Consider the following 26,996-nt stretch of genomic DNA (forward strand, 5'->3'; position numbering starts at 1 on the left):
AGTGGCTCCATGGGGGGAGCGGGGCAGTTTACCACTTCTGAAAGAGGTCAGGATGTAAAGTGAGGCCATGCAAATCTGGAATAAGTTTCCTGAAATTAAGCATCACCCTAGAAGCATTGTCAGTAATACTGCCCTGGTCTGAAAGCCTGGGGAGTGGCAGCATATGAATTGAAAATGGACCTTCACACAAAGATAGGAGGTACAAGTTATACTGATTGAAGGAAGCTATTGTGCTATCGTATTTCACATATTATAGACAAGAGCCTTCAAGGATATATGAAAAGAAAGATGAGAAAAATTGCCCAAGTGTGATGAATAACAACTCTGGTGGGAAAGAAGTTATAAAGTTGTTACCACTGCAGAAGAATTAAATCCTTGCGACTTTATTCCACAAAAATAATCCACCAGCTGTTAATTGGGACATATGAAGCCTTGAATCAGAATAACTTTTTAACCTTTCCAGGCTAAGAAATGTTATTAGACAGGCAGAAACTCTTATAAACTGCAGCTCACTTCATCAGATGCATAACTAAACTGATGTTTAAACTGATGTTTAAATTGGGAAGGGGGAGACAAGATGCTTATGCAGCAATTGTAATATGTTAAAAATCTACTGTTTGTTGACATCCCAACAAACTACTAATTGATTGTAATCTGCCTCACTTATAACCTGCCTAACTACCCTGTCTTCTAGCTTCCCCTCTTTCTCTTCTTCCACCACCTCATCCCAGTTGCAGTCCAAATGAACTTACCACTCGATATATCTGATGCATGAGCAGTTTATAGGAGCCATTTAATAACATTTGGTAGTCTGGAAAGATGCTAGCAGATTTCTTCTGATATTTGATTACCATAGCGTAGACCAGCTCCCCCTTTAAAATGCAGCATTGAACAGTCTCAAAAATGTAATTAAACTGTATCTGACTTTTGAAATGTCTTTTGCTGCATGAAATAAACTATTTGCTTGAAAATGATGGAGATTATATGTTACATTGTGATACTTTTAAAGTACGGTGAGAAAAATATTGAGATACTGTATATTATTTTATACCTTAATTAAGCCATACTTTTGCTTTGCAGGTGGATATTTGCAGAAGAAAGCTTGTGGAAGAAATCAAGAGACGAACACATATCCTCTAGAAATACTGGATTTCTCTTTGAAAAGATCAGCAACATTCTTCATAAATGTGGCAAATCAGTTTTTTTTTTCAAAGCTGTAATTTATTTTTTCTGTAAAAGCCCCTTAATTTTGTATCAAGGAGCTTAGTCTTAAAAGAGTAAGGAACTGTGGTTCAAAGCAAAGGAAGGCTGGTATTTTCAATATTCTGTTCCAATGTTTAAAATACTGGTGTTCTGAATCTCTTATTTGACATCAATAAAATTTGCTTCAACCTATGTTTTTCTGCATTCGTCTTTTCAATTTAAGCAAAAGACCAAAATGTACTGGACATTCAGCCTTACAGTAATCAAATTTGGTCAGTTATCCTGATCTGAGATCTTAAAAGAGTACTCTGCCTGTGATATTAGCAACTTTACCTTGAAAGCTTCATGAAACAGTTTGACATAAACATGGTAGAAATTTTTTTGGGTGGGGTGGGGTGGGGGTTAATTTATTTTGTGCTGAAGCCCTTCTCCAAAACCTTTCAAACTGAAAAATTCACATTCTGGAAGGCTATACAAACTTGCAGTTTTTATATGAGGCAGGCCGTTCCTGTCCGCCAGGCATGCTTTCCCACGAGTAATACAGCACCCTGTCATTCCCAAAAGGGAGGGCGCTGGGCTTCCACCCTGCAGCTTCTGCCGCAGCCCTTTGCGTCCTGCCTGGTCCTGCCTGGTCCTGCTCTGCACCCAGCTCCTCGGGGACGCTCCAGCATTGCAAGGAGCTGTTGATCGCAAAGTGGGGCCGCGCAGGATGTAACTATAGGTGAAACTCAAAAAATTAGAATATCGTGCAAAAGTTCATTTCAGTAATACAACTTAAAAGGTGAAACTAATATATGAGATAGACTCATTACATGCAAAGCAAGATAGTTCAAGCTGTGATTTGTCATAATTGTGATGATGGCTTACAACTCATGAAAACCCCAAATCTGCAATCTCAGAAAATTAGAATATTACATGTAATCAATAAAACAAGGATTGCACATAGAACAATATCAAACCTCTGAAAAGTATAAGCATGCATATGTACTCAGTACTTGGTTTGGGCCCCTTTTGCAGCAATTACTGCCTCAATGCGGCGTAGCATGGAAGCTATCAGCCTGTGGCACTGCTGAGGTGGTATGGAAGACCAGGATGCTTCAATAGCAGCCTTCAGCTCTTCTGCATTGTTTGGTCTCATGTCTCTCATCTTTCTCTTGGCAATGCCCCATAGATTCTCTTAAGGGGTTCAGGTCAGGTGAGTTTGCTGGCCAATCAAACACAGTAATCCCACGGTCACTGAACCAGGTTTTGGTGCTTTTGGCAGTGTGGGCAGGTGCCAAGTCCTGCTGGAAAATGAAGTCGGCATCCCCATAAAGCTTGTCTGTGGAAGGAAGCATGAAGTGCTCCAAAATCTCCTGGTAGACGGCTGCATTGACCCTGGACTTAATGAAGCACAATGGACCGACACCAGCAGATGACATGGCTCCCCAAATCACCAGACTGTGGAAACTTCACACTCGACTTCAAGCATCTTGCAGCGTGTGCCTCTCCATTCTTCCTCCATACTCTGGATCCTTGGTTTCCAAATGAGATGCAAAAGTTGCTCTCATCAGAAAAGAGGACTTTGGATCACTGAGCAACAGACCAGTTCTGTTTTTCTTTAGCCCAGGTAAGATGCTTCGGACGTTGTTTGTTGTTCAGGAGCAGCTTGACAAGAGGAATACGACATTTGAAGCCCATGTCCAGGATCCATCTGTGTGTGGGGATGCACTGACTCCAGCCTCAGTCCACTCCATGTGAAAGTCCATGTGAAAGTCCCCAATATGGCCTTTTCCTGACAATCCTCTCCAGGCTGCTGTCATCCCTGCTGCTTGTGCACCTTTTTTGTCCACACTTTTCCCTTCCACATAACTTTCTATGAATAATGTGCTTTGATACAGCACTTTGGGAACATCCAACTTTGTTTGCAATTACCGTTTGAGGCTTTCCCTCCTTATGGAGGGTATCAATGATGGTTTTCTGCACAAGTCAGGTCAGCAGTCTTTCCCATGATTGTGATTCCTATTGAACCAGACTGAAAGACCATTTGAAGGTCCAGGAACCCTTTGCAGGTGTTATGGCTTCATTAGCTGATTAGGGTGGGACACTTTGAGCCTAGAATATTGAATCTTTTCACAATATTCTAATTTTCTGAGATTGTGGATTTGGGATTTTCATGAGCTTTAAGCCATAATCATCACAATTATGACAAATCATGGCTTGAACTATCTTGCTTTACATGTAATGAGTCTCTCATATATTAGGTTCACCTTTTAAGTTGCATTAATGAAATAAATGAACTTTTGCACCATATTCTAATTTTTCGAGTTTCACCTGTAGTGGCAGCGATGGCTGCCTCCTGAAAGACGGGGGGAGGCCCCGCCCCCGACTGCCCTCCTACGCTGGCTCCCTCGAACGCCACCAATCCGGCGCAGGCAACCTTAAGGGGGAGAGGCAAACAGCCGCGAGGCCGGTGCACATAAGAACAGAATTAGCCTAATTCAGAAGGCGGAGGAAGGGAACCAAAGTTGCCTCCGTACCCCGCCGCCCGCTTTCATTTCTAGTTACAGGAATTTTTCCGGATGGAATTGATGGTGCAGAGCTCCCGAGAACCCGAAGTAACTGTCGGGAGTTTTGCCTTTCTTGAAAACCACAAACTAGGTTGAAAGCAGCACATTTTAGAGGGGCAAGAGAAAGCCACAGGGTATACCCCAAAACTAGAAGCCAGCACCCCCAAGTCTGCTTCCTTTGCTACCCAAAGAAGCTGAAAGTGCATAGGGGCCGTGGCTTGCCCTGCCAGCGAGCACCCATGCAGAATGTGGCTGGTTTGCTAGGAAAACCAATACAGGATATTGCTGTTAATAGGGAAATGTTTTCTCTTGCTGCTGCGCCGTTCCGAAGACACCCCCGTTCTCTCCCATATGTTTGATTCTAGTGCTTGCCTGGCGCGGGTAGTTTCGTTATCCACCTGCACGCACAAATGGCTGGTTCTCTTGCATCTTTCTTCTCGGGAAAAGGCACAAGCACTTACGATCTCTTAAGGGGCCAGCCCAGGTTGGACACATGCCCATAAAAGGTGGGGAGGAGGGACTGAGACGTTCTTATTGGCTGGATCTAAACTAAACCAAGTTTTCTTCCTCACTTCCCATCAATCTTAAATCCAGCCAAGAAGAACGGATTATGGGGATATTTAACTACATAGTACTTTTCTGGTGAACTGCATAGCTATCTAAAGGAAGCAGAAGTCCTTGACTTGGAATTAAAAGTTACCACCCGAATCTTCCATTTTTAATAGTCATCCCTGTGACTTACTGAGCAGGGCCAGGCAGGATGCAATAATGGGACAAAAAGCTGTGGGAGCTGTGGATCTGGTATAAAGACTCTGCTATTGAAGAGATTCATGCTTTGGACACACTTTTTTTACCACCCAAATGGTTGGCTCCGTGATTATAGGGCTCAGTTCATGTAGGCAAATGTGATTAACACCTGACGGTTTAAAATTGTGTGAAATCAAAATAACTTCTCTTGAATCTTTTTCATTACTGGGTGGTACAGTAAAAATGGCTGGTGATGTGCAACCAATCAATATCTGTTTTCATAGTGCCTTAACATCATACGCAGACATAGTATCACCCTGTAACTTTGCCTCAAATGGTTTTGATAGTCGAGTGGGACAAAACATGACAAACGGTATATCCACGTGCTGTGTAATGTAAACATGGAAAATCAAGAGGAGCCACTTCCCTTTGGAGTCCTGGGGTAAGTTCCTGCAGCATTGGCAGTTAGCCCCAAAACTCGGGAGAGGAGTGGCTGTTCCGCCCTTTCCTTTTCTAGTAGCCGGTAACTTTGGCCCGGAGCAAACTACGTTCCTCGCACCCGGCCCGTGCAAAGCTCCCGCCGCCAGAGTGGCAAAATATATTTTCAACCCAACCCTCCTCGTGACGGAGGAGGCTAGGGAAGCGAATAGGGCTGCAGAAAGGAGTACGAGGGAGGCTTCTGCCTCACCGGCCTCTCAAACAGCCTTTGCGCTCTTAATTAGTCCTAAATGATCCAGCGAAACACTAAGGAGTGACCCACCCAGCCGAGAGGAGAGGCTCTTAATTCTGGCCAATCAGCAGACGCCCTTGTCCTGATCCAGTACAAAAGGTGCCGCCACACCTCCCGAGTGAAGGATAGGTTTGTGAAGGTGGTGTTCGTTTGGGACAAAGATGAGTGGCATGCTGGAGACCCAGGTACTTGGTTTTAGGGTTGTTGTGTGGTTTTTTTTGCCGCAAATGATTCACTCCTCATGGGAGTCCAGCGTTAGTAAACTCGTTAATTAGCCTAACGTGTTAGGTGCTGTTTTAATCTCGGCTTTATTGGCTTTTAATGCGTTTACTAAGCAATACAGAATTACGCATCGGTATTACATTAATATTAGCATTCAGACTCTTACAGCGCTGCAAATTCACGCTGCTCTCGTGTTCCCGCTTCAGTTTAGAGGGCGTGGAGAGCAAATGTGTGGAGGCCCCGCCTTTCATCCAATTCTGCCGTCCTCTAGTAATTCAAGTTTCATGCTGAGTTGGTTGATTCCCTAATAATTTAACATTATTGTATTCTAATACAGTAAACCAGACATTAGGCTGCAGAAGCTTTTTTTGCTTATGGATTTGTTAATCCTTGCAATGAGCTTGCTGCATACAAGATTGAAAGATGATGCCCCTGAGGTACTCTGAATATTCAGAGTTACATAAATGGTGGTGTTAAAATCAAGGCAATTAATTGCAGTGGAAATACTTGAAGAAAATGTCCCCAGGATAGTTGTAGAGTTCTACTTCAATTATTTCCATTAGAGATAGTTACTACACTGGACTTGTGTTTATTCTAGATACCATCTCAAATGTGGACTGAAAAAATAAACCAGGCTAATAAAGCTGCCCTTCTGACTTGGGTGAAAGAGACTGGAATCCAGTTAGTGCAGATCAATGGGCAGAGAAAATATGGTGGTCCTCCACCAGGTGAGTAAAAATCTTAGAAAAACTAGTACTGTAATCTAATTCTGCATTAATGTATAGTTGGATAGTCAGCAATGGCATTGGTGGCCTTTCCTGTTTCGTTAGTTACTTGCCTTTGATATATATGCCTTGCTTATTACAGCTTTAGTCCTCTTCCTGGTATTAATGGTGTTTCTTGGCCACCAAAAAGGATGTCTACATGTATTGCAAATCAATATGTACAAGGAACATTTTGCTAAATATTTCAGGGAAGTGAAAATACTTTGGCGATAATGTGACTTTTCCTTGCTCTTTTCACAGGATGGGCTGGCTATGCCCCACCATCCGGTTCAGAGGTTTTTATAGGAAAAATCCCCCAGGATATCTATGAAGATAAACTTATTCCTCTCTTCCAAAATGTGGGGAGGCTTTATGAATTTCGTCTCATGATGACATTTAGTGGGCTTAACCGTGGCTTTGCCTATGCTAAATACATGAACCGTCGAAACGCTCAGGAAGCAATTGCTTTACTCAACAACTTTGAAATCCAGTCTGGCTTCCCCATTTTGGTTTGTAGAAGCACTGAGAAGTGTGAGCTCTGCATTGATGGTCTGGCAGCCTCACTGAAAGAGTGCCACCTCCTGCCAATGCTGCAGGAACTTACTCCAGGACTCAAAAGCATCTCCTTACATGCCAGCCCTTTCAGGAAGAAGAGGCAGCTGGCGGAGGTGAAATACATTTCCCATCAAGCTGCTGCAGTAGCTAAGAAAAATCTTGTGGAAGGTTTGTTTTATGTTTTTCCATAGCGGAAAAAATGTTGCTCATGATGTTCTGTGAACCAAAATTACTCTTATCATGTGCCGTGTTGGAAATGGCAAGGAAAGCTGCAGATTTCCTATGCATTTGAAGCTTTGTGGTCAGCAAAACTCAGCAACAAAGTCTTTGAAAAGTTTCCAAGTGCCTGTTAGGAAAAAAAGTTTGACAGTAAAATACAAAGGATGATATAAATTGATGAGCTTTGTTTAAATCTCAGAAATGGGGTTGAAGTTAAGTGCACCTCTACCCCCCCCCCCCAATAGATTGCAATGAATCTCTTTTGCAGTTGTTTTTTCAAAATGTATGATGACAAAATAAGTATGGGAACAATTTAGCAAATTAACTCTATTTAGGAAACAATATTGGACAGGATTGGCAAAAGTAATCTGTTGTTCTGGTTATTAGATTTTTATAGTTTTTATGGAAAAGTGATGGTGAACCTATATAATGTGTGTCACAGGTGACATGCCAGGCCTCCAGACCCTCTGGAAGTTGTGCAAAAGGGCCGTGCTCTTGCACACAGCCTCTGGAGCCTCTAAAAAGCGTGCAAAAATGGGGCATGCTTTCCTGTTCTTTTTGGATGCTGAAAGGCCCCACAACAGTTCTTTGAGCTGCCTCAGATATTTACAATTATTTAAGTATTTATTAAATAATAAATTTAAATAAAGTATTACTCTGTTATGAATTGTTTCTCTTGTTGGAGGCAGGGGGGTGATACACTATCATTCAAGGTAAACACTTTCTGAATTTGTAACAGACCAAGCCCAAAGGATTGCCATCACTGTTCTAGAATGTTTAGACCAGGGGTGTCGAACTCAATTTCATTTTGGACCATCAGGGTTGTGTTTGACCTCAGGGGGCCAGGTAGGTGTGGCCAGCTCAACATCACTTGTGTCGGGTGGGGTTGAGAGGATCTATTGTCTCCAGCAGAGGAGGGTGAGACCAGGGAGAGGGTCAAACCCTTGTCCTCCAGAGGAACCTTGTCATCTGCTGGTGGCCAAGTGTTAAGACAGGACTTTCCTTCCTTCCTTCCTTCCTTCCTTCTTCCTCCCCTTCTTCCCTTTTTCCTTGCTTGCTCTCTTCCCATCTTTATTTTTTTAAAAAAATCTTTCCTGTTTCTCCTTTCCTGTCCCTTCTTGAATGCTCAAATGCAAAAGGGGAAATATTTCTTGTTTTGTTTTGCTTTCTTGTAGTTTGTTTTTCTAGCCCTCTGCCAGCAAAAATAGAGCGGGGGGGGGGCTGTACAGAACCTCAGGCCCATTTTCGGCCTGGATGGCCTCCTGAAGCCTTCTGCCAGCCCTGTTTTCAGTCTGGACAACCACCTGAAGCTATCTGCCAGTGAAAACAGAGCCTGGGGGGGGCAGAGGCACCGTGAGCTGGTCCTTTGCCATTTCCACTGCTGCCCCATGGGCCAGAATTAAGCACCCCGTGGGCTGAATCCACCCCACAGGCCCTGAGTTTTACCTCCTTGGTTTAGACAGAGTTAGGAAATATGGCTCTTTTATTACTTGTGGACTTCCCCATCCCCATTTTCAAAGAACCTTCTGTATATATAAAGCAGAATCAGTGGGGTACATATAAACTCTGTTGCTACTATCTTGAAGTTAGCCATATTATTAACCAAATGCAGAGGACTCTGTATTGAAATTCAGATATGCATTGCTTTTTGTCTTATGCAGGTAGCTTGTGTCTCTGTGGAGATCAAATTGAAGTGGCTTGGCTAACACCTATTATTAAACAGGAGCTCCATAATGTCTCAGTTCCAGGTAATCTAAAGGCCCTACCATTCAGCTGGAGCCACAGAAGTGTCCTTCCTCAAGTGTCTTCCAGGCCTATGGACTGCCATATGCTACCAGCAAGAGCCAGTGTGTTGGATTATTTAAAACTGCAGTGTGAGCTACATCAGCTGGGCCCTCCTGTAATCTTTACAAAATGTGTGCAGAGGAATCCTGAAGACTGGCTGCAGTTCTGGTATCAAGTGGTGATACCAAAATATCCATCACCCTTCAGTGGGTTCATTTGGATTAAGCCTGATCCCTCTGGCTTGGAAGACCATGAAAAAGTGAAGAATTTTGTGGCCTTGCAGCTCCTTAAAGTCCTAGGTAAGTGTGCTTATGGTTTAATTTGGAAAGCAATTATTCTAGTAGTGGTAGTTTATTAACTGATTATTTCACAGAAAATAAAAGTAAAATACAGGGTCAAATTCTAAGTAAAATAGATAAAATACAGTAATAAAATACAAATGTGGTAAATACAAAAAAAATCAACACTCGGATAACACATCACCTCATTACCTAATACTCTATTCAATATAACTCTTAGCTGAGTTGCCTTGACTATAAACTTAACAGTTCTGTTTACAATGACTATATTATAGCCCAGGAGCAAGTGGGGAAATCGGAGATTCAGGTTCTAGTGGACTGTTCTTTCAAACAGGTATGTTAAACGCTTAAGCCTAAAAGGGACAGAGTTGGCAGTGGAATAGCATGTGAGCAATATTTTTGAAGGCTGGGGTACCACATGTGCATGTCCCAGACATATCATGAAGTGCCCGTGTTTGGTCATGGAATCCAACAATTTAAATGTTACTCTAGAATAGATCCTTCTTAAGAATTACAAAAAAACTCACTGACAGGTATTTTTCAAATTGGAAAATGATTTTATTCTTAGCTAATTTGAAGATCTATTCTTTGCAAATAATTCCATGTGTGAGTGTTTGAATTTATGGCAGAGTTGAAAAAGGAGACATGCAACCAGGGTCTGAAGTTTCAAAGATCATTGCAGTCAGATGGTTGCACTTCTGGTTCTTGCAGTATCCCATGAACTGCAGTGATAGCTTAATAACTGCCACAAAATAGTCGTAAAGTTGGCTCAGTCACATGATTGATCTGTTTTACAACCATTATGACTTGCAGTTATAATGGGCAGGCAGGCTCCATTATGGTCATAATTCAACTCCCTCTATTCAATTCTGGATTAGCATCATCCTGCACAGCTAATTTTAGTTGTTAATAAATGTGCAAGTAATAATGAACTTGTATTTTCAGATAAGCGAAATGTTTGTAGACAGTGACAAGTATGATAGATGTATAGCATATACCATTTATTATTTCTTTTTCTTTTTTTTCTTTTTAAAGGCAGTGAGACTGGAAATAACAAAATAAAATCTAAATGTTTTTTCTTTTCCCAACAGGGTATCCTGTGATGTAAAAAAGAATCACTCTTCTAACTAAAGAGACTTGTGTGACTTGCTCTTTTAATTGGTTTCACTGGACCAATTTATATGGAGAATGTATGCTGGATCTCTTTTACCTTATTTTCTGTGGGAGGGTTTGAGAATTTTTTTTGTTCTGGTTTTCATGTTGATAGGAAGATGAGAATTTTCAGTTCACGAAATTATTTCATAGGGTTATTTTGGAAGCAATCTATGCAGTTCTAGAAAAAAGCTGTTGGTTACTGGATAATATGTGTGTGTAGTCCGTACAGTATTTAAACTCCAGCAATGACCAATACCCTTTAAGATTGTGGGTTGTTTTTCTCATGTGTTCAAATATTGTCCTTTATATTTTACTATTTGAATGTTTTTATTTCTGACAGTTTGAATTTACATTACAGCCAGATGCCTTAGGAGAATAGCATCTTGGAGATACCATAGTACTGAATGTTGTTACTGCTTGCTGGGTAGGAAAAGACCCTTTTTCTATGAAAGGAAGAATGTTTCTTAATACTTAATCTTTCCAATATTGGAAGCCAGCTTGCCCTGGATAGGGAGGCCTTGTTCTGACACCTTTCAGTGCTGGAATTGATATGTAGATCATACCTATATTAAAGAAGTTTTGACATAAATATTATATAGCCCCTTTCTTGAAATAATGACTTGCTTTATTGATTACAAGATTTCATTGTGAAATTTAATGCTTATATATTGTTTCTTGCCTTCCACACAATTACCTTTTATTGAAAAAGCTTACTGTCATATTGGCCTTATTAAGGAAGACATCACTTTTGTTAAGGTGATAATTTAAGAGCTGTCCAGCTGATGCAATGATGGGAATAAGTCAGCAGGATCTTTGGCTGTTATCCCTTTAAGAACCTATTTAATAAGAGGAGGCCCTGCTAGAGTGTTTACAGTTAGTGGAGTTTCTTCCCTGCTGTAATTGCTGTTTTTTTAGATGCTGCTTGTAGCAGTGTATGTATAGTATTCCTATATTTCTATTGTAGATAATAACCACTATTTGATACAAACCACTGTTGGCTGTATTTGATACTGGGTTGATACACGGGATAGACCTGTCCACAGCTTTCCTGTGGTCTAATGGTTCTATGCATGAGAACTAGGATCATTTATTCAACACTGCTTTAACACAGCATTGCCATATAGTTAATTTCATATTATTTATAGTACTTTTATGTCATCCAATTCAACTATATAGTTTATGTGAGTTACAAAAAGATTAAATAACAGATAATATAAAAGAGAGGTTGCTCATACAATTAACTCTCCTGATAAAGGCTGAATATCTCTGTAAACATGTTTTCCACAATTTGCAGGAAATGGAAGAAAAGGTGAGGCCAATGTTCTAAACAAGGGGGCTGCTCTCAAGGTCTGTTTTTAGCCTTCTCCTGACCTGAATCTCATGGGGATGGTAGTTTCTGCATGCTAGTTGCTAACCACCAATCATTGAGTGAAAGAACAATTGCTACAACAGTAGCAATTTTACTTTTATCTTCCCTATTAACTCTATCACAAACCAGTTGTGAAGAATGTACAGTGGTGATTATGTGACTCTGGGATGCTGTGATGGTTCTAAATGCATGCCAGTTGTAAGGTGCCTAAATGCTGATTCTATGAACATGGGTTACTGCAACACTCAGGAATGCAAGGATTGGTCACAAAACCATTTTTAATACCATAAACATCATGGTATTTTTTTAAGTACTATAAAAAGTGGTCAGTAAATGAGGTAGTCAATGAGGACTACCTGTAATTTCATTTAAATATACAGTATAAAACACAAATTTTTGCTGTGGTCATATATGTATCTTAAACAAAACCAAGATTTATCCTGTACTGGCTAGTTTTTGCTTCCTCTGGAATAGTGAATGGCAGCTCTAAGCTCCCTAGCCTTCTATTGCAAAACTCAAAATACCTGAAGACTGTACTTAAAAATTCACAGCGAAATGATGAGATTTCAGTGGCAGCATTTTCAGTTGAAATAAAATGTGGGAATGTGAGCACAAGATCTCTGGATATGAAATGATCTGAAAGCATACCTACAAACACAACAAACCAAGAGCAAGCAAAGGCAAGCAAAATTAACCATTCAAATAGCTACATATTATGGCAGGGGTCCCCAACCACCGGGCCCTGGACCGGTACCGGTCCGTGGATCATTTTCTACCAGGCTGCCGGTTTGCTGGGCACCGCCATCTTGTTTCGACGAGAAAGTGCTTCCGGGTGAGTTTTTCCGGTTGGAATTGGCATTTGGATCCTGAAGGAATCCTCGCGCCTTAGTTTCACTGAAGGCGGGGGCGGCTTCGAACGAAGAGCCGTCCCGATGGTGGTGGAGATTAAGAAAGCACAAAAAAGGTACAAAGGAGTTGAAGGTGGCGGGAGAAGCGGTGGGGGGTGGCTGGCCGGTCGCTCGGCTCGCCTTGCCTTGTCATGCGTGCTGATGCCGGTACTGGGCCACAGATCATTTTGTGATGCCGGTACCGGGCCGTGGCACAAAAAAGGTTGGGGGCCACTGTCTTATGGTATCTTCAACTATTCTCTACTGAAATTGATGGGGTGTAAATTCATGAGAGGAAACTGGACTACCTCTTGCTTTTTGGGGGAGATGGTAGACTGGAGCATCTCTGGGGTCCCTTCCAACTCTATCATTCTGTTTCATTATTCTGATATTCTTTCTATGATCACATTATACCATCAAGCAAAGAAAGTCCAGAATGGTATAAGAATTTCCTGCAATGGGCAGGGGTTTGGACTAGAAGGCCTCCAAGGTCCCTTCAATCCTATTATTGTATATTCTATCTCCTCCTTCACCAATACATCCCCTGCATAAATCCTATTAAGAAAGGTTAGCATTTCAACTTTTGTTTTCCTTCCCTTTTAAACTAAGTCTTATTTTACAGGCTTAAATCTATGTTGTGTATTTAACTGGGTTTTTTATTTATATCTAGTCTGTATTATTTTCATAATACATAAGGCAAGGAACACGTACAATACTCTTCTATTTTCCTCACAACGTGTGTGTGTTGAAATGCAAGTGAGTGACTGGCCCAAAATCTCTGGCTTTCATACCTAAGATGAGACTAGAACTCACAGTCTCCTGGTTTCTAGCCTGGTGCCTTAACCACTAAACAGGTTATTGACTGTAATCCACTTGAGATAGTTCACAAACAAATATATTAAATTGATGCATCTTTATATGTGGAATTATCCCATTTTTATTCTTTAAAGTTCCAGAAAAACAATAATTTAGAAACTCCTGAAGTTCCATTAGGAACATCAATCCATTATTTAAATCTGTTTTCTTCTGAGTTTAAGAGATATCCTTGTTTCGCCACCATAGCAATGAAATGGAATCCATTTGCTAGGTGCCTGATTCCTAAATATTTTAGGTGACAAAATGAAAGCATCACTCCATGGAGGAAACAGACACTTGGCCTTTGCAAGGCAAACTCTTGCGATACATAAAAAAATCGTAATATTCTAACTGTCCACATATGATGACATTTCATTTCCCCTTTCTGTAGCAACCATGTTCTCCCATTTATCTCAGAGATGAAAAAATTCTTGCAATCTTAGCTCTCTTCTGTACTATTAGTTCTATTAGGCTACCAAGGCTTTGCCCACAGAGCATAAGCTTAAATAGCCTGAAGCTTATTCTTCAGTATGAAAAATACAACATAGCTGAATTTTTCCAAAATGTCTTTTCGAGGGAGTAAGCATCTAATCAGATCTGTGTGAGTCTTTCAGTCACTGTCAGTCTCAGAAAGTCCACCATTCTTTTTCTCCAAGTCTGTTGCCACCTCTTTCAAGTCTGCAAAGAAATCTTCCCCATTACCAAATGCTTTGCGACTTAAAGGCTTCAGTTGTTTATTTTTCTTCTTTTTTCTGTAATCGTCCACAATCACTGAACTAAGTGAAGAGATGTCCCAGAATTTCACTTTTTGATCATGGCCACAGCTGGCTAGGAATTTGCCCGTATGACACTTAGCCAGCTGTTCAATAGGCTCACCCATATGCTGCCCAACACTTCCTATTACTCGATTGGGCAAGATATTTACAGCCCTGAAATAAAAAAAAAGCTTAATTACCAAACAGAATGCCAGTTCTTTTGTGGAAAGAGGTATTCAGCTCTATCCCAAGTTCTTTTTTTAGAAAAAATTAATCCCTTATATAAAGGTAAAGGTTTCCACTACCAGTTGTGTTCAATTCAGTTCTCATCTCTATTTTTTTAGCCAAACTTTGTCCAAAAATGCTGCCATGGTCCTATGGCTGCCATGAATATACACCAAGGCGCATGCAACGCTGTTATTGTCCCGTCAAAGTGGTACTTATTTGCTTTTAAACTGCTAGGTGGCAGGAGCTGGGGCAGGAATGGAAGTTTACCCCATTGCACTTAGGTCTTGAACCCAATCAATCAAATTTCCAGCAGAGCAGCCCAGCATCTTTAACCACTGAGCCTCATGCCTTCCTATTGAACCAGACTGAGAGACCCATTTGAAGGCTCAGGAACCCTTTGCAGGTGCTATGGCTGAATTAGCTGATTAGAGTGGGACACTTTGAGCCTAGAATATTGAACCTTTTCACAATATTCTAATTTTCTGAGATTGTGGATTTGGGGTTTGCATGAGCTTGAAGCCATAATCATCTCAGTTATGACACATCAGGGCTTGAACTATCTTGCTTTGCATGTAATGAGTCTCTCATATATTAGGTTCACCTTTTCAGTTGCATTACTGAAATAAATGAACTTTTGCACCATATTCTAATTTTTCAAGTTTCACCTGTATTGTCATACCTTATTTGCAATTATAGTTTGTTTTTGGCCATCTGCTAAGAAGAGCTTAGCCAGAGTTTACCCAGTTTCATTTGCAGCCAGTCTGTGTTTTTGTGTACCTGTCCAGTATTAGCATCTCTCACGAGAGTTTCTTGTCTCATGACAATCTCACCTAATAATTCCATCAGTGGAACCTGTGCACACAATGCTCTCGGTTATGGGAACCATGCAGTCTATGGATTCTGCTTTCAGTGCAAAACGGTCACTGGTGGCACCCAAACCATCCCAGTTGAAGAGGTAAATAGTTCCCTCACTGGAGCCACAGGCTATTTTCCTTCCCCTCTGAGCAGGAGAAAAATAATACATACTTTAGTCAGAAAAAAAGCAGAATATCTTTTGTTGATATTAAGAACAAGGTCTTGAAAAGAACTTAAAATAGAAAAACCCTATTTATCAAAAGCTTAGAGCAGGGGTGTCAAACTGGATTTCTTTGAGGGCCTCAGCATTGCAATTCTCCTTCTGGGAGGAGGGGGGCAGAGAGAGAAACGGGACAGAAGCCTCCTGCAGCACCTGCCGGCCAAAACAGGGCACAGGGGACGCATGAGCCCCCACCCCACACCATTTTCAACCTGAACAGCCTCTTGCAGCACTCTGCCAGCCAAAACACAGTGCAGGAGACCTTATGCCCCTGTGCCGTTTTGACCAGCAGATTGCTACAGGAGGCTGTCCAGGTCAAAAATGAGGTGCGGGGGGGCCATACATGCTCCCCCCACATCATGTTTTGGCTGCCAGGGGCACTGCGGGCCAATACTTTGCTATTTCCAAGCAGGTCCTACGGGCCAGATTTAAGCACCCCGCTGGCCAGATCTGGTCCATGGGCCTTGAGTTTGACACCCTGGCTTAAAGCATGCTATCTTGAACAGTATGAAATAGTACTGAAAAAGTCTATACACCAATGCAGAGTATGAGGAATAAACAGGATGAATTAGAAATTCAAGTAAATGAGCTTAGATACTTGGTGATGAAACCCACAAATGGAACATATAACTAGAGGGATTTAAATTATTTAAAAGAAATAGACCAATTAAAGGGGAAGTGGAGTTGCACTATATATAAGAAATAACTATATTTCTACAGAAATAGAGCACAACAATGATGAAAATTTTCTTGAATGCATTTGGGTCAATATTAAAGGGGGAAAAAATGACATTAACATAGGGCTATATTATAGGCCACCCAACCAGAGGAAATCGATGAACATTTTGCTAGTCAGCTGACTAAGGTATGTAGGAAGCACATCACAATAGTAATGGGGGATTTTAACTACCCTGACATCAACTGGGAGACAAACTCTGCACCAGGTGGAAGATCCAACAGGTTCCTAACAAACCTAGCAGACAAGTCTGTTTTCCAAAAAGTAGAGAAGGGAACAAGGGGATCAGCCATATTGGACTTAATTCTCACTAACAGAGATGAAATGATAGAAGGTGTTGAAGATAAAAGGAACCTTGGGGGCAAGTGATCATGCAATATTGGAATTTAACATTATGCAAGCACAAGTAGTAGAACAAAGTCGAACTAGAGTCTTGGACTTTAAGAGAGCTAATTTCAATAAACTTCAAGAGAGCTTGGGAAGGATTTCATGGATAAGAATCCTGACGGGAAAACAACTCAAGAAGCTTGGGAAATTTTGAAAAGTGAGATTATAAAAGCCCAGTCTAGCACAATACCAATGAAGAAGAAAAATAACAGCTCTCAAAAGAAACCAGCATGGCTGCATAAAGAACTCTCTGACAAATTAAGACAAAAAGGACTAGTATAAAAAGTGGAAAGAGGGGCAAATAACTAATGCAGAATATCAGCAAGTAGCCCGAGCCTGTAAATGAACAAAGTAAAAAATAACAACAAAAGTAAAAAATAACAAAAAGGCTTTCCAACATGTTAAAAACAAGAAAAAAGTCAAAGAAACAATTGGTCCATTGCTGAGAGAAAGTGGCAAGAAAGTGACAAGCAACAGGGAGAAAGCTTAACAACTTGTTTTTTTACATCTGTCTTTACACACAGGGAAAAAACAGTCCTACCTATTAAAAACAGCAGCAGAAAAAACAGAATAGGAACACAAGTTAAAATAGGGAAGAAAATGGTAACTGAACATCTGTCTACCCTAGACAAGTTCAAATCACCAGGACTGGATGGATTATACCCCAAGGCTCTGAAGGGACTGGCAGGCGAGATCTCAGAATCACTGAACTATATCTTTCAAAGATCCTGGAGCACTGGGGAACTGCCAAAGGACTGGAAAAGAGCTGATGTAGTTCCCATCTTCAAAAAAGGAAAAAAAAATAGATCCAGGAAACTACTGACCTATCAGCCTAACCTCAACACCAAGGAAGATTTTGGAAAAGGTAATCAAGCAACGAATCAGCGAACACCTAGAAGCAAGCAAAGTAATAACCAAAAGCCAAAATGGGTTTGTTAAAAACAGATCATGCCAGACTAATATTATTGCATTCTTTGACAAAGTGACATAATTAGTGGACCAGAGGAATGCTGTCAATATAATTTACTTGGACTTCAATAAGGCATTTGATAAAGTAGACCTTTAACCTAGTACTAGATAAAGTAGAAAAATGTGGGTTAGACAGCATCACCACCAGATGGATTCATAACTGGCTGACCAACAGCACCCCCCACATAGTCCTCAATGGAACTGCATCTACATGGAGGGAAGTATGCAGTGGAGTACTTGAAGGCTCTGTTTTAGGCCCAGTACTCTTGAACATCTTCATCAATGACTTGGACAAGGGGATAGATGGGGAACTCATCAAATTTGCAGGTGATACCAAGCTGGCAGGAATAGCAAACACTCCAGAAGATAGGCTTAAGATACAGAAGGATCTTGACAGACTTGAAGATTGGGTGCTATCTAACAAAATGAAATTAAATGGTGAAAAATGTAAGGTTCTACATTTAGGCAAGAAAAATCTAATGCACAGGTACAGTATACATGGTACCTTGCTCAATAGTAGTAACTGTGAGAGGGATCTCGGAGCCTTAGTGGACAACCATTTAAACATGAGCCAGCAGTGTGCAGCAGCTGCCAAAAAAGCCAACACAGTTCTTGGCTGCATAAACACAGGGATAGAATCAGGATCACGTCAAGTGTTAATACCACTTTATAATGCCTTGGTAAGGCCACACTTGGAATAGTGCATTCAGTTTTGGTCGCCACGATGTACAAAAGATGTTGAGAGTCTAGAAAGAATGCAAAGAAGAGCAACAAAGATGATGAGTGGACTGGAGACTAAAACATATGAAGAATGGTTGCAGGAACGGGGTATGTCTAGTCTAATGAAAAGAAGGACTAGGAGAGACATGATAGCAATGTTTCAATATCTCAGGGGCTGCCACAAAGAAGAGGGAGTCAAGCTATTCTCCAAAGCACCTGAGGGCAGGACAAGAAGCAATGGGTGAAAACTAATTGAGGAGAGAATCAACAGACAGTTAGAACAATTAATCAGTGGAACAACTTGCCTCCAGAGGTTGTGAATGCTCCAACACTGCAAGTTTTTTAAAAGGTGTTGGATAACCATTTGTCTGAAATGGTGTAGGGTTTCCTGCCTAGGCAGGGGGTTGGACTAGAAGACCTCAAGGCAGCTTCCAACTCTGTTATTGTATTCTACTCTAGGGACATCACACATTATACTAATGCAGGAAAATACTTTAAATAATACCTGATACCTTAACCATTATGCCAAATTGGCTCTCATAAAGACCTTGCTATCATCCATATCAGAAATAAGGTAGCTCTCTGATTCATATCTGCAAACAGCCTTTTTCCCCAAGGTGCAGCTAGATAATGGAACTTACTTTCATCAGAGATATAGCCATTAAGTCTCCATTCTGAGGTTCTGAGAGAAGCTCAAAGCGCCTTCTCCTAATGTTGAAGACTCCCATTGTTCCATCTCCACTGCGAGAAATAGGATGGTACACAATATTTATAAAGCTAACTTTATCTGGAATATGACATTCAGGAATGGAGCATTCTGGAGAACTTTAAAAATGTTCTGCTCTCTTCTAGATCATGTAAAATCTCTTATGAATTCAGCAGTTTTCAAAAGTAAGTTTTGTGATTTAGTAGTTTAAGATGCCTTGAGTATGATGTCCTGAGTGGCTTCCAGTTTTTGAGACACTTCAAACTGTTTCAGCAATTTACTTCTGGAAATTGCTGGTCTGCTCCAGAATGGCATGTTCCTAAAGGGGAATGGAATGTTCTTGACTTCTCCAGAACATTCAATTCCTAAATCACTAAATCTTATACATCCCTATTTACATTCTGACAAATTCTAATAAAAGTTTTATTTATAATCACTAGCAGTTCAAAGCTAGCTATAGAGAACTCTGTATTAATGTGAAATGCCATTACAACAGTGAAAAGAATAACACCAAAAGTAATGGTGATAAGTTTTTATCTAAAAGCTTTTAATATTTCCCATTCGAGAAACTGCTGTAAAATATCTGCACTCTAAACATACAAATGTAACCTACTGATCTACTGAATTAACAGGAGAATGTGGTACCTGGTAGTGAGAAGCAGCTTCTTGTTTCTATCTAGGATCATATCACTGATGTAGTCCTCGTGCTGCTTCATTTCCATGATGGACATGCCCTTGCGCAGGTCCCATACTTTCAACACTCCACTGTCATCCCCTGTAGCAAACAAATGCTCATCTATCACCAATAGGCTGTTCAAAGCTGAACTGTGGAAATTTCAGAGCAGAAGAGCCAACATTATAACCTATTTGCAGAGCTGTTCCCATTTTTGACCCCTTATTCATATAATTCTTCTACTCAAAGGGCATGGCTACCATTTACTTAACTAAATGGGAGGACAAAGCTGTATTGGATATGTTCACAATCCCGAGTTATTTGCAAAAATAATTAAAGCATGATATAAATAAATAAATAGCTTGAGCTCAAGAATCTTAACACAAGGGAAATAAAGAACTATAAGTAGAAAATATAGCACCCTCGTAAATGCTTCGTTACCAAGGCTACAGAATGGCTAGTAAATAATTCAGATACTTACTTGTGAGCCTTGGAGAATCGTGTCACAAGACGGCCTTCCTCCACATTCAGGATATGAATAGATTTATCCTTGGATACTGTGAAAAGGCCTGGAATACAGAGGGGAAAAGCCCATAATCATGACCTAAGACCAAGTTCCAAAGGGCAGCTTTTTCTAAACAGACACCTTTCACAGTTTTGTACTTCAATACTTTACCCTGACTGAGGGCTACAAGGTGTGCGCATATGCAACATCCTTTATTAAAAAATTAGTCTCTTTTTTAGCTGTTCTGACGGCATTAGCCTTTACCAATCTATTACCCAGAAAAAAAGGCAGCTTGTGTCATTCTAATTGGCCATTTCTTGATTCAAAAAGATTCCTATATTATCAGCTACATAACCAAATAACACCTTGCAGGTTCTGTTATAACTACTGCAAAGTAGATGATAAACTATACTTGCTATATTTCTCCTACTTGGATTTTTCATGACTATGCAAGATATCCAAACAGAATGTAACTATCAGCTTTCCATTGCAAGTATAGTATCCTATCTTGGATCCTCAAAGCAATTTAAAGTGTACACTGTTTCTGAAAAAGATTCCCAATTACTGCTCACACCAATAGGCTTATAAACAGCACTGTATGTTTGCTTCCTACTTGGACAATTTTATATTTATAAATAAAATTCATTTTATATTTATAAAATTTCACATCGTATCTTTATGGATATAAACAAAATATTGGTGTTTACAGAAAGACCAAAAACAGAACTAAGTGGGCACACTTTAGAGCAAGTAAATTGTTTTAAATTCTTAGAATAATCTCTCATGATTCAGGAATCAAGCATGCCTATAAAAACTACAGAACACAAAATGCATCTAAATGCACATTTGCTGTCCAGGCATCTCACCTTTCTTGGACTGCCTCATTTGTTCCTGCTGCAGAAAAACTCCTTTCAGCAAAGAGTTGTAGCATTTGTTTCATGGAATATATTTATGCCAATTTCTCAAACAGGTTGAATTTGTTCAAGCTATCTTTGAGAAATATTGTTGATGTGCCCTTGATAATTTTCTGGTGCAGTTGGAAGCATTATTACTTAAAGTTGAAATCAGCATATAGACTAACTTTGTTGAATTTAATTTAAAGCTTCCATTCGCCTTGGGGCTTAGCACCATCTGTATGTATTCCAAAGAACATTATAAAAACCATAAAAGCAGCAGCAAAAAAAAGGGGGAGGCACTCACTTTGTCCATCTTGCGAAAAAGATATTTTCCGGCAGGATTTTAAATGATGACCTGAGGACCAAAGTTCTTTGTTTTCCCCTTCCAAACAGGAGTATGAGTATCTGTAATTATGATTTTAAAATGGAAAAAGAAGTATCAGGCGCCTGTTCAAATAATCCCTGCACCAATAGTATACAATACTTTAACCAATACAGATATATTGAACCATCTTCTCTTGCTACTATTCATACACACATACCTCATTTAAACTGCATACATCTCTCTCCTACATCTGCCATAAACACACAGAGCTATCCCACTTTCAGTAACACCCAGACACATCCAGACACACATACCTTCTCTACTCTGCCAATCATACCCTACTCCGCCAAGCATTGGTTTTTCCAGCAGCTACAGAACCTCCTTCTTCCTATCAGAGTCCTCAATCTCTCCACCCCCAGTCTGTTTGATCAACATCACACATTACACAAAAGCACTTTCCATTACACAAAAGCACTTTCTCTCTTTAAGATACAGTCCCCAACCCCCAGGCCGTGGTCCACTAGTGGCCCACATCCCGTTCTGAACTGGGCTGTGTGAATGATGGACATGTGCATATAGCGTCACTTGTATGAGTGGTAGGCACTCGTACTCATGCATGTAGCTCCATTTGTGCGAGCTCCAGGCACATGTGCCTGTTGCTTGTGCAAATGGAGCTGCGTGTGCGCACCTATGACTTTAATGGAATAATCCCATCTTGCCAGGCCAAGCTGGAAAGGTTGGGGTCTGCTGCTTTAAGAGACATATAGACATGCACCTAATTTCTCTCTCTACCCACACAATCCCTTTGTATAAGACATATACAAATAATATTTTCATACAGAGAAGACAATTATGTTTTGGCACTTTTACTGTCTTTTCTGCATCAAGCCAACAGATTCTTTCTGCTCTAATCTGTAACAACTTTATTCTCAGTAAAGTATACTTTTGGGGGGGGAGAATGAACCAGGAGCCTTTCTTTGCTAATGAAACTAAGTGGGATGGATGATACTGATTTAGTCACAAGTACACAGACCCCTTTTCTCTCTCTCTCTCTCATTCACTCTCTCTCTCTCTGCCCATCTCCCATTAGTAAAGACAGGGATATCCTCTCCATCTCTCACACATAAGCAGAAATACACAGAAATTCTTTCTTTCTAGCACATAAAATATTGTGGAGGGTCCTGATACAAACAGGTCTCCCTCTTTCTACCATACCCAGCACTTCTACCCACATCTTCTCTCTCTCAGCCACACTTTTGATCACTTGCAATCTCCTCTCACAACTGCACATTTTCTGGCCTGTTCACAAAAATATATCTCTGTCTCTCAGAAAGACATGAATTTGATGTACATCCACCCAAATGCCCCGAAGCGTTTTGTCAATCATACAGATGCCCTTCCTGTGCTTTCTTCCCTCTACGGGCAATTGCCTTTGTCAGCTACAGATAAGACACACACCCTCAGTCTCTTAATTGTACACAAAGCTTCTCTTCCTCTCTCTCTCAATTATGCACGGAACTCCTCCATCAACCACAGACCCTGTTTCTTAAGCAGGCCTCATCATTCTACACAGAGATTCCCACCCACACATACCCAGCATTCTTTTAGCCTCAACTATTCTTCTTTAGCCACATACCATCTCTATTTCATATCTCTTCTCCAAAACTCTCCTTAATGTCTCTCTGGTTCCTCCTCGGATAAAAGAGTATGGCTCTCAAAGAGCCACTCTCCTGTAATGAACATGCACTCCTTCAACATATAGGTATCTTCTTTCTCTCTTAAATTACTCAGTAGAACACACACACACACCCAAAAAAAGTTGAATGGTCTCCCATCTCCAAATGACCAATCTGTCCTCTTTCTTAACTACATATATACAATTAACACCTTGCTACTCAAATAAATACATACACAATCACACATACATCAACAACTACTTATGCTCTTTCTCTAACATATCTTATTTGTCTTTTGGGAATGATTTCTACTAGTAACTACAAGATCTAAGTCAGCCCAGCATAACAGAAAATAGGACAGATTCTGGATGATGTCTGGAAGAAGCCACAAGATTCTCTAGGTCTCAAGTTAGGAAATGGTTTTAGCTTTACGAACAGTTCCTGTTACTACCCATCACAGAGATACTCTTAAACAGATACTTCCTTTCAGACGTGTTTTTTCTATACAAAGAGATGGATACTCATTCTCTCTTAGACATACTTCTCTCAATTTATAACCATACCTGCATAAATCCTCTTGTTCTCTTAGTCAACTGCATAAAATCTAACAATGGAAGCACGCATTTCTTGTCTTTCTTAAACACTTACATAGATCCATCTCATTGAACTACTGATGCACCAAGGAAGTTTTTCTACAATTTCCATATACCTGACCCAAGAAGAAGGCTCAACCAGTAAATTTGACTGAGAAGTTGAACTCACACATAGACATCACCATCAACATCTCCAATAGCTATGATGTCTCGGGAGGGGTGAAAGTCAATGGTATTTGCTGCTGCCTCAAAGAAAATATCTTTAGGAGTATCATGAAGACTAGGCTCCAGTCCAAGTTCTTCCTCATCCGAATGTTCCTGGATGGAGTAGACAATAAGATAGTAATCAAATCTTCATAGTAGCTTTATAGCCCTTTACTAATGTAATTAACATAGTCCATATACTATATATTGTTTATTTATTCAGTTCTTATCCAGCTTTCTTGAATTTAATTAATTGAACTTTATTTGGCCAAGTGTGATTCAACACACAAGGAATTTGTCTCTGATACAGAAGCACTCTGTGTACATGCAAAGCAACAGAAACATCATCATCATATCAATAAGAGGGGAGAAAGGAAAATAATAATAATACTACAACCAGACTACATGGACATTAGACAGTACTGAGAATCAGGTATTCAGCAGAGTGATGGGGTGGGTGGGTGGGGGGGAACTGTCCCTGTGTCTAGGACTAGGTGTTTTGGCCTGAAATGCCCTGTAGTGCTGTCCTGAGGGGAGGAGTTGAAACAATTTATGTCCAAGATGTGAGGGGTCTGCAGATAACTTCTCAGCCTTCCTTGTGACCTGCACAGGTCTTCTGTGGAAGGCAGGGTGGTTGCAACTGTTCTTTCTACAGTCTTAGACTCCTGTACCTCTCCTATTTGGTTGCTGTACCAAACCAGACAGTTACAGAAGAATACATTCAAGTCCAATTTCTTAATCATACTAGACCAATTGGCTTTTGAATCCTTCCATCCTCTTTTCAATATTTCATTAGCCACTGTCACTGATTTAGCCATATTTATTAATGTATTAATAAAAACCATATTAATCTTATGGTTATTTTCCAGCGCTGCCACTACAGTACATAGGGTCATATCATCCTACAGCACCATAAACACAAAACGGAGAGAATAGGGACAGTGATCAATATGTGAGAACGGTTCAGCTAATTTACCTATAAAATTTTACTATCAAATGCTCCTAGAACTATGCAACGTTTGAGTTCTTTATACAAATAAAGGCTATTCAATACACACACACGCAAGCACGCATACATACCAGGGGCCCCGGGAGGCGGGGGGAGCTAGACTAGGGAAGCCAGGAGAGAGTCCGTTTCGGTTTGCCTGGCACAACTTCTTCCGGTGCTAGCTTTCCTTTGTACCGGGCTTTGGTGCCGGGAGTTCTCTATGTTCACTACCCATAAAACTTATACCTGGAATTGGGGTTCGGGACAAAGGGTAATCTATGTCCCATAACATGCGGCGGAATAGCGAAGTAACTAATGACTTTCAGTAACTCTAAGCCAGTCCCTTGAGAGCCTCGAGCACTAATTCTTGCCGCACCAAAGCTCCCGCACAGACCACCCCTCGGTCGCCTAAGCCTACATCCCCAGACTCCTGCTTCCTGACACAGGAAGCCGCGCAGGCCTCTTTCCCCAGCAAAGGGAAGTCCACATGTGGACAAGCGGGCGCCAAGGGTGGTGTACTCACAGCATCAGCCGCAGCCATTTCCACGACAGCAGTCAGCTTGCGGGCATAAGCGCGTTTGGAACTGCGGACGCCTGCGCAGCAAAAGGAGAGGCGGAGCGAGCACTTTTCCTCTGGAAGCCTAGGAGGTTGAAAAGAGAAAGCGACGAGTTGATTATCGAAATGCAGGCTGGTTTTCTGTTGTAGTCGTTTTGTGTACCGAAGTAGCCATACAGTATGTGCAGTGTCGATGTTGTTTACTGGGCAGAGCAGAGACTCAACCATCAGAAAAAGTAAGGAATAATTAAAAACTGGAAGGAGGGTTTTTATTTAATCCCCTAACAACGAACCAACTTTATCAAGAACGTTGACTACTAATCTATATCTTACTTCAGGGGTGTCCAACCTTGGCAACTTTAAGACTTGTGGACTTCAAGCTTTGCTGGCTGAGGAATTCTGGGAGTTGAAGTCCACAAGTCCTAAAGTTGCCAAGGTTGGACTTACTTTCCTTGGTAGGAGCAGGGGACTTTAAAAGAAACTAATCTTCCAGGAGAAAGAAAGAAATAGGATTCCCAAAGTGCTTTTTCAAGTGGCAACTGGACTTTCTGGTTGTATCTTTGAAGACGCTTTTCTTCCATCCAAGACGCTTCTGAAGAACCAGAAAGTCCAACTGCCTCTTGAAAAAGCACCTTTGGGACAACTATGACTTGGATGACCGAGAATCTTATAGACAAAGAAATGAGAGCTTTTCCTTATATCTGTGGTTTTCAAAGCTCCTTCATTCTCACCAAACAAAGATTGAAAGTCAAAGGCAAATATTTATTGCTGAGTCTCAACAAAAAGCCACACTTAGAAAAAATATTTTCTGATTATTTTTATAACTCATATACTGATTGCATTTTCCTAAAGTCTAACACTTAAAAATCATGGGCTTCTCCCACAAGAGGAATCCTGTCAACCCAGGTCTCTCCAGATTTAAGTTCAACTCCAATATCTTGACATGATACTGTCAACAAATTTTGACACCACAGTACAAGTATTATCAAATGCAAGAAAGATTCAAAAATCTTTCTCCACCTTCTGAATAAATTACACAAAAACAAAATACAATATATGTGATAATCACAGGTACATTTTTTGATGAGAAATGACAAAATATCAGAATAAACACATGACTTGCATGCTGTTGTTGTTAGTTGTGAAGTTGTGTCCGACCCATCACGATCCCGTGGACAACATTCCTGTCCTCTACCATCCCCTGGAGTCCATTTAAGCTTATGCCTACTGCTTCAGTGACTCCATCCAGCCACTTCATTGTCTGCCATTCCGTTCTTCTTTTGCCCTCAACTGTTCCCAGCATTCGGCTCTTCTCCAGTGAGTCCTTCCTTCTCATGAGGTGGCCAAAGTAGTTTCATCTTCAGGATCTGGCCTTCTAAAGAGCAGTCAGAGTTGATCTCCTCTAGGAATGACCAGTTTGATCGCCTTGCAGTCGAAGGGACTCGCAGGAGTCTTCTCCAACACCATAGTTCAAAGGCCTCAATTCTTTGGTGCTCAGCCTTCCTTTATGGTCCAACTTTCACAACCATACATTGCAACTGGGAAAACCATAGCCTTGATGATACACACTTTTGTTGGTAGGGTGTTGTTGACACCTTATTAGGGCATGCCTGAAAAGCTTGGAATTGACATTTAATCATTTTTTGTCACTAGTTTGCACTAGGC

The 26,996-nt window shown here is 40.7% G+C and overlaps 3 protein-coding genes across 4 annotated transcripts in view; 2 read left to right on the forward strand and 1 right to left on the reverse strand.

Moving 5' to 3' along the window:
- HARS1 (histidyl-tRNA synthetase 1) overlaps nucleotides 1-1,395 on the forward strand; it is a 39,195-nt gene extending 37,800 nt beyond the window's left edge. Inside the window, exon 12 of the mRNA XM_087930574.1 lies at nucleotides 1,081-1,395. Coding sequence (XP_087786700.1) covers nucleotides 1,081-1,140 — 60 coding nt within the window. The 3' untranslated portion in view covers nucleotides 1,141-1,395. The remainder of the gene's footprint in view (nucleotides 1-1,080) is intronic.
- A 3,640-nt stretch (nucleotides 1,396-5,035) lies between these two features.
- On the forward strand, nucleotides 5,036-12,205 carry DND1 (DND microRNA-mediated repression inhibitor 1). The gene is made up of 5 exons (XM_026700924.2): nucleotides 5,036-5,414; nucleotides 6,050-6,179; nucleotides 6,477-6,938; nucleotides 8,651-9,073; nucleotides 10,165-12,205. The coding sequence occupies exons 1-5, from the start codon at nucleotides 5,391-5,393 to the stop codon at nucleotides 10,179-10,181; spliced, it is 1,056 nt and encodes a 351-aa protein (XP_026556709.1). The 5' UTR covers nucleotides 5,036-5,390; the 3' UTR covers nucleotides 10,182-12,205.
- Nucleotides 12,206-13,397: 1,192 nt separating this feature from the next.
- WDR55 (WD repeat domain 55) lies at nucleotides 13,398-25,574 on the reverse strand. 2 transcript variants are annotated; one of them, XM_087930563.1, is made up of 8 exons: nucleotides 25,194-25,574; nucleotides 23,753-23,901; nucleotides 21,294-21,394; nucleotides 20,070-20,157; nucleotides 19,561-19,740; nucleotides 18,851-18,950; nucleotides 15,153-15,322; nucleotides 13,398-14,268 (listed from the first exon to the last, which is right to left on the reverse strand). In XM_087930563.1, exons 1-8 carry the CDS (start codon nucleotides 25,557-25,559, stop codon nucleotides 13,950-13,952), a joined length of 1,473 nt encoding a protein of 490 aa, XP_087786689.1. In that variant the 5' UTR covers nucleotides 25,560-25,574; the 3' UTR covers nucleotides 13,398-13,949. The 2 variants fall into 2 exon arrangements, with proteins under 2 accessions (XP_087786689.1, XP_026556708.1); XM_026700923.2 differs by having other exon boundaries at nucleotides 25,299-25,422.
- Between the last annotated feature and the right edge of the window lie 1,422 nt (nucleotides 25,575-26,996).

This window comes from Pseudonaja textilis, chromosome 3 (assembly GCF_049901715.1).
Source record: "Pseudonaja textilis isolate UNSWEBS1 chromosome 3, rPseTex1.2, whole genome shotgun sequence".
Classification (NCBI taxonomy): Eukaryota; Metazoa; Chordata; class Lepidosauria; order Squamata; family Elapidae; genus Pseudonaja; species Pseudonaja textilis.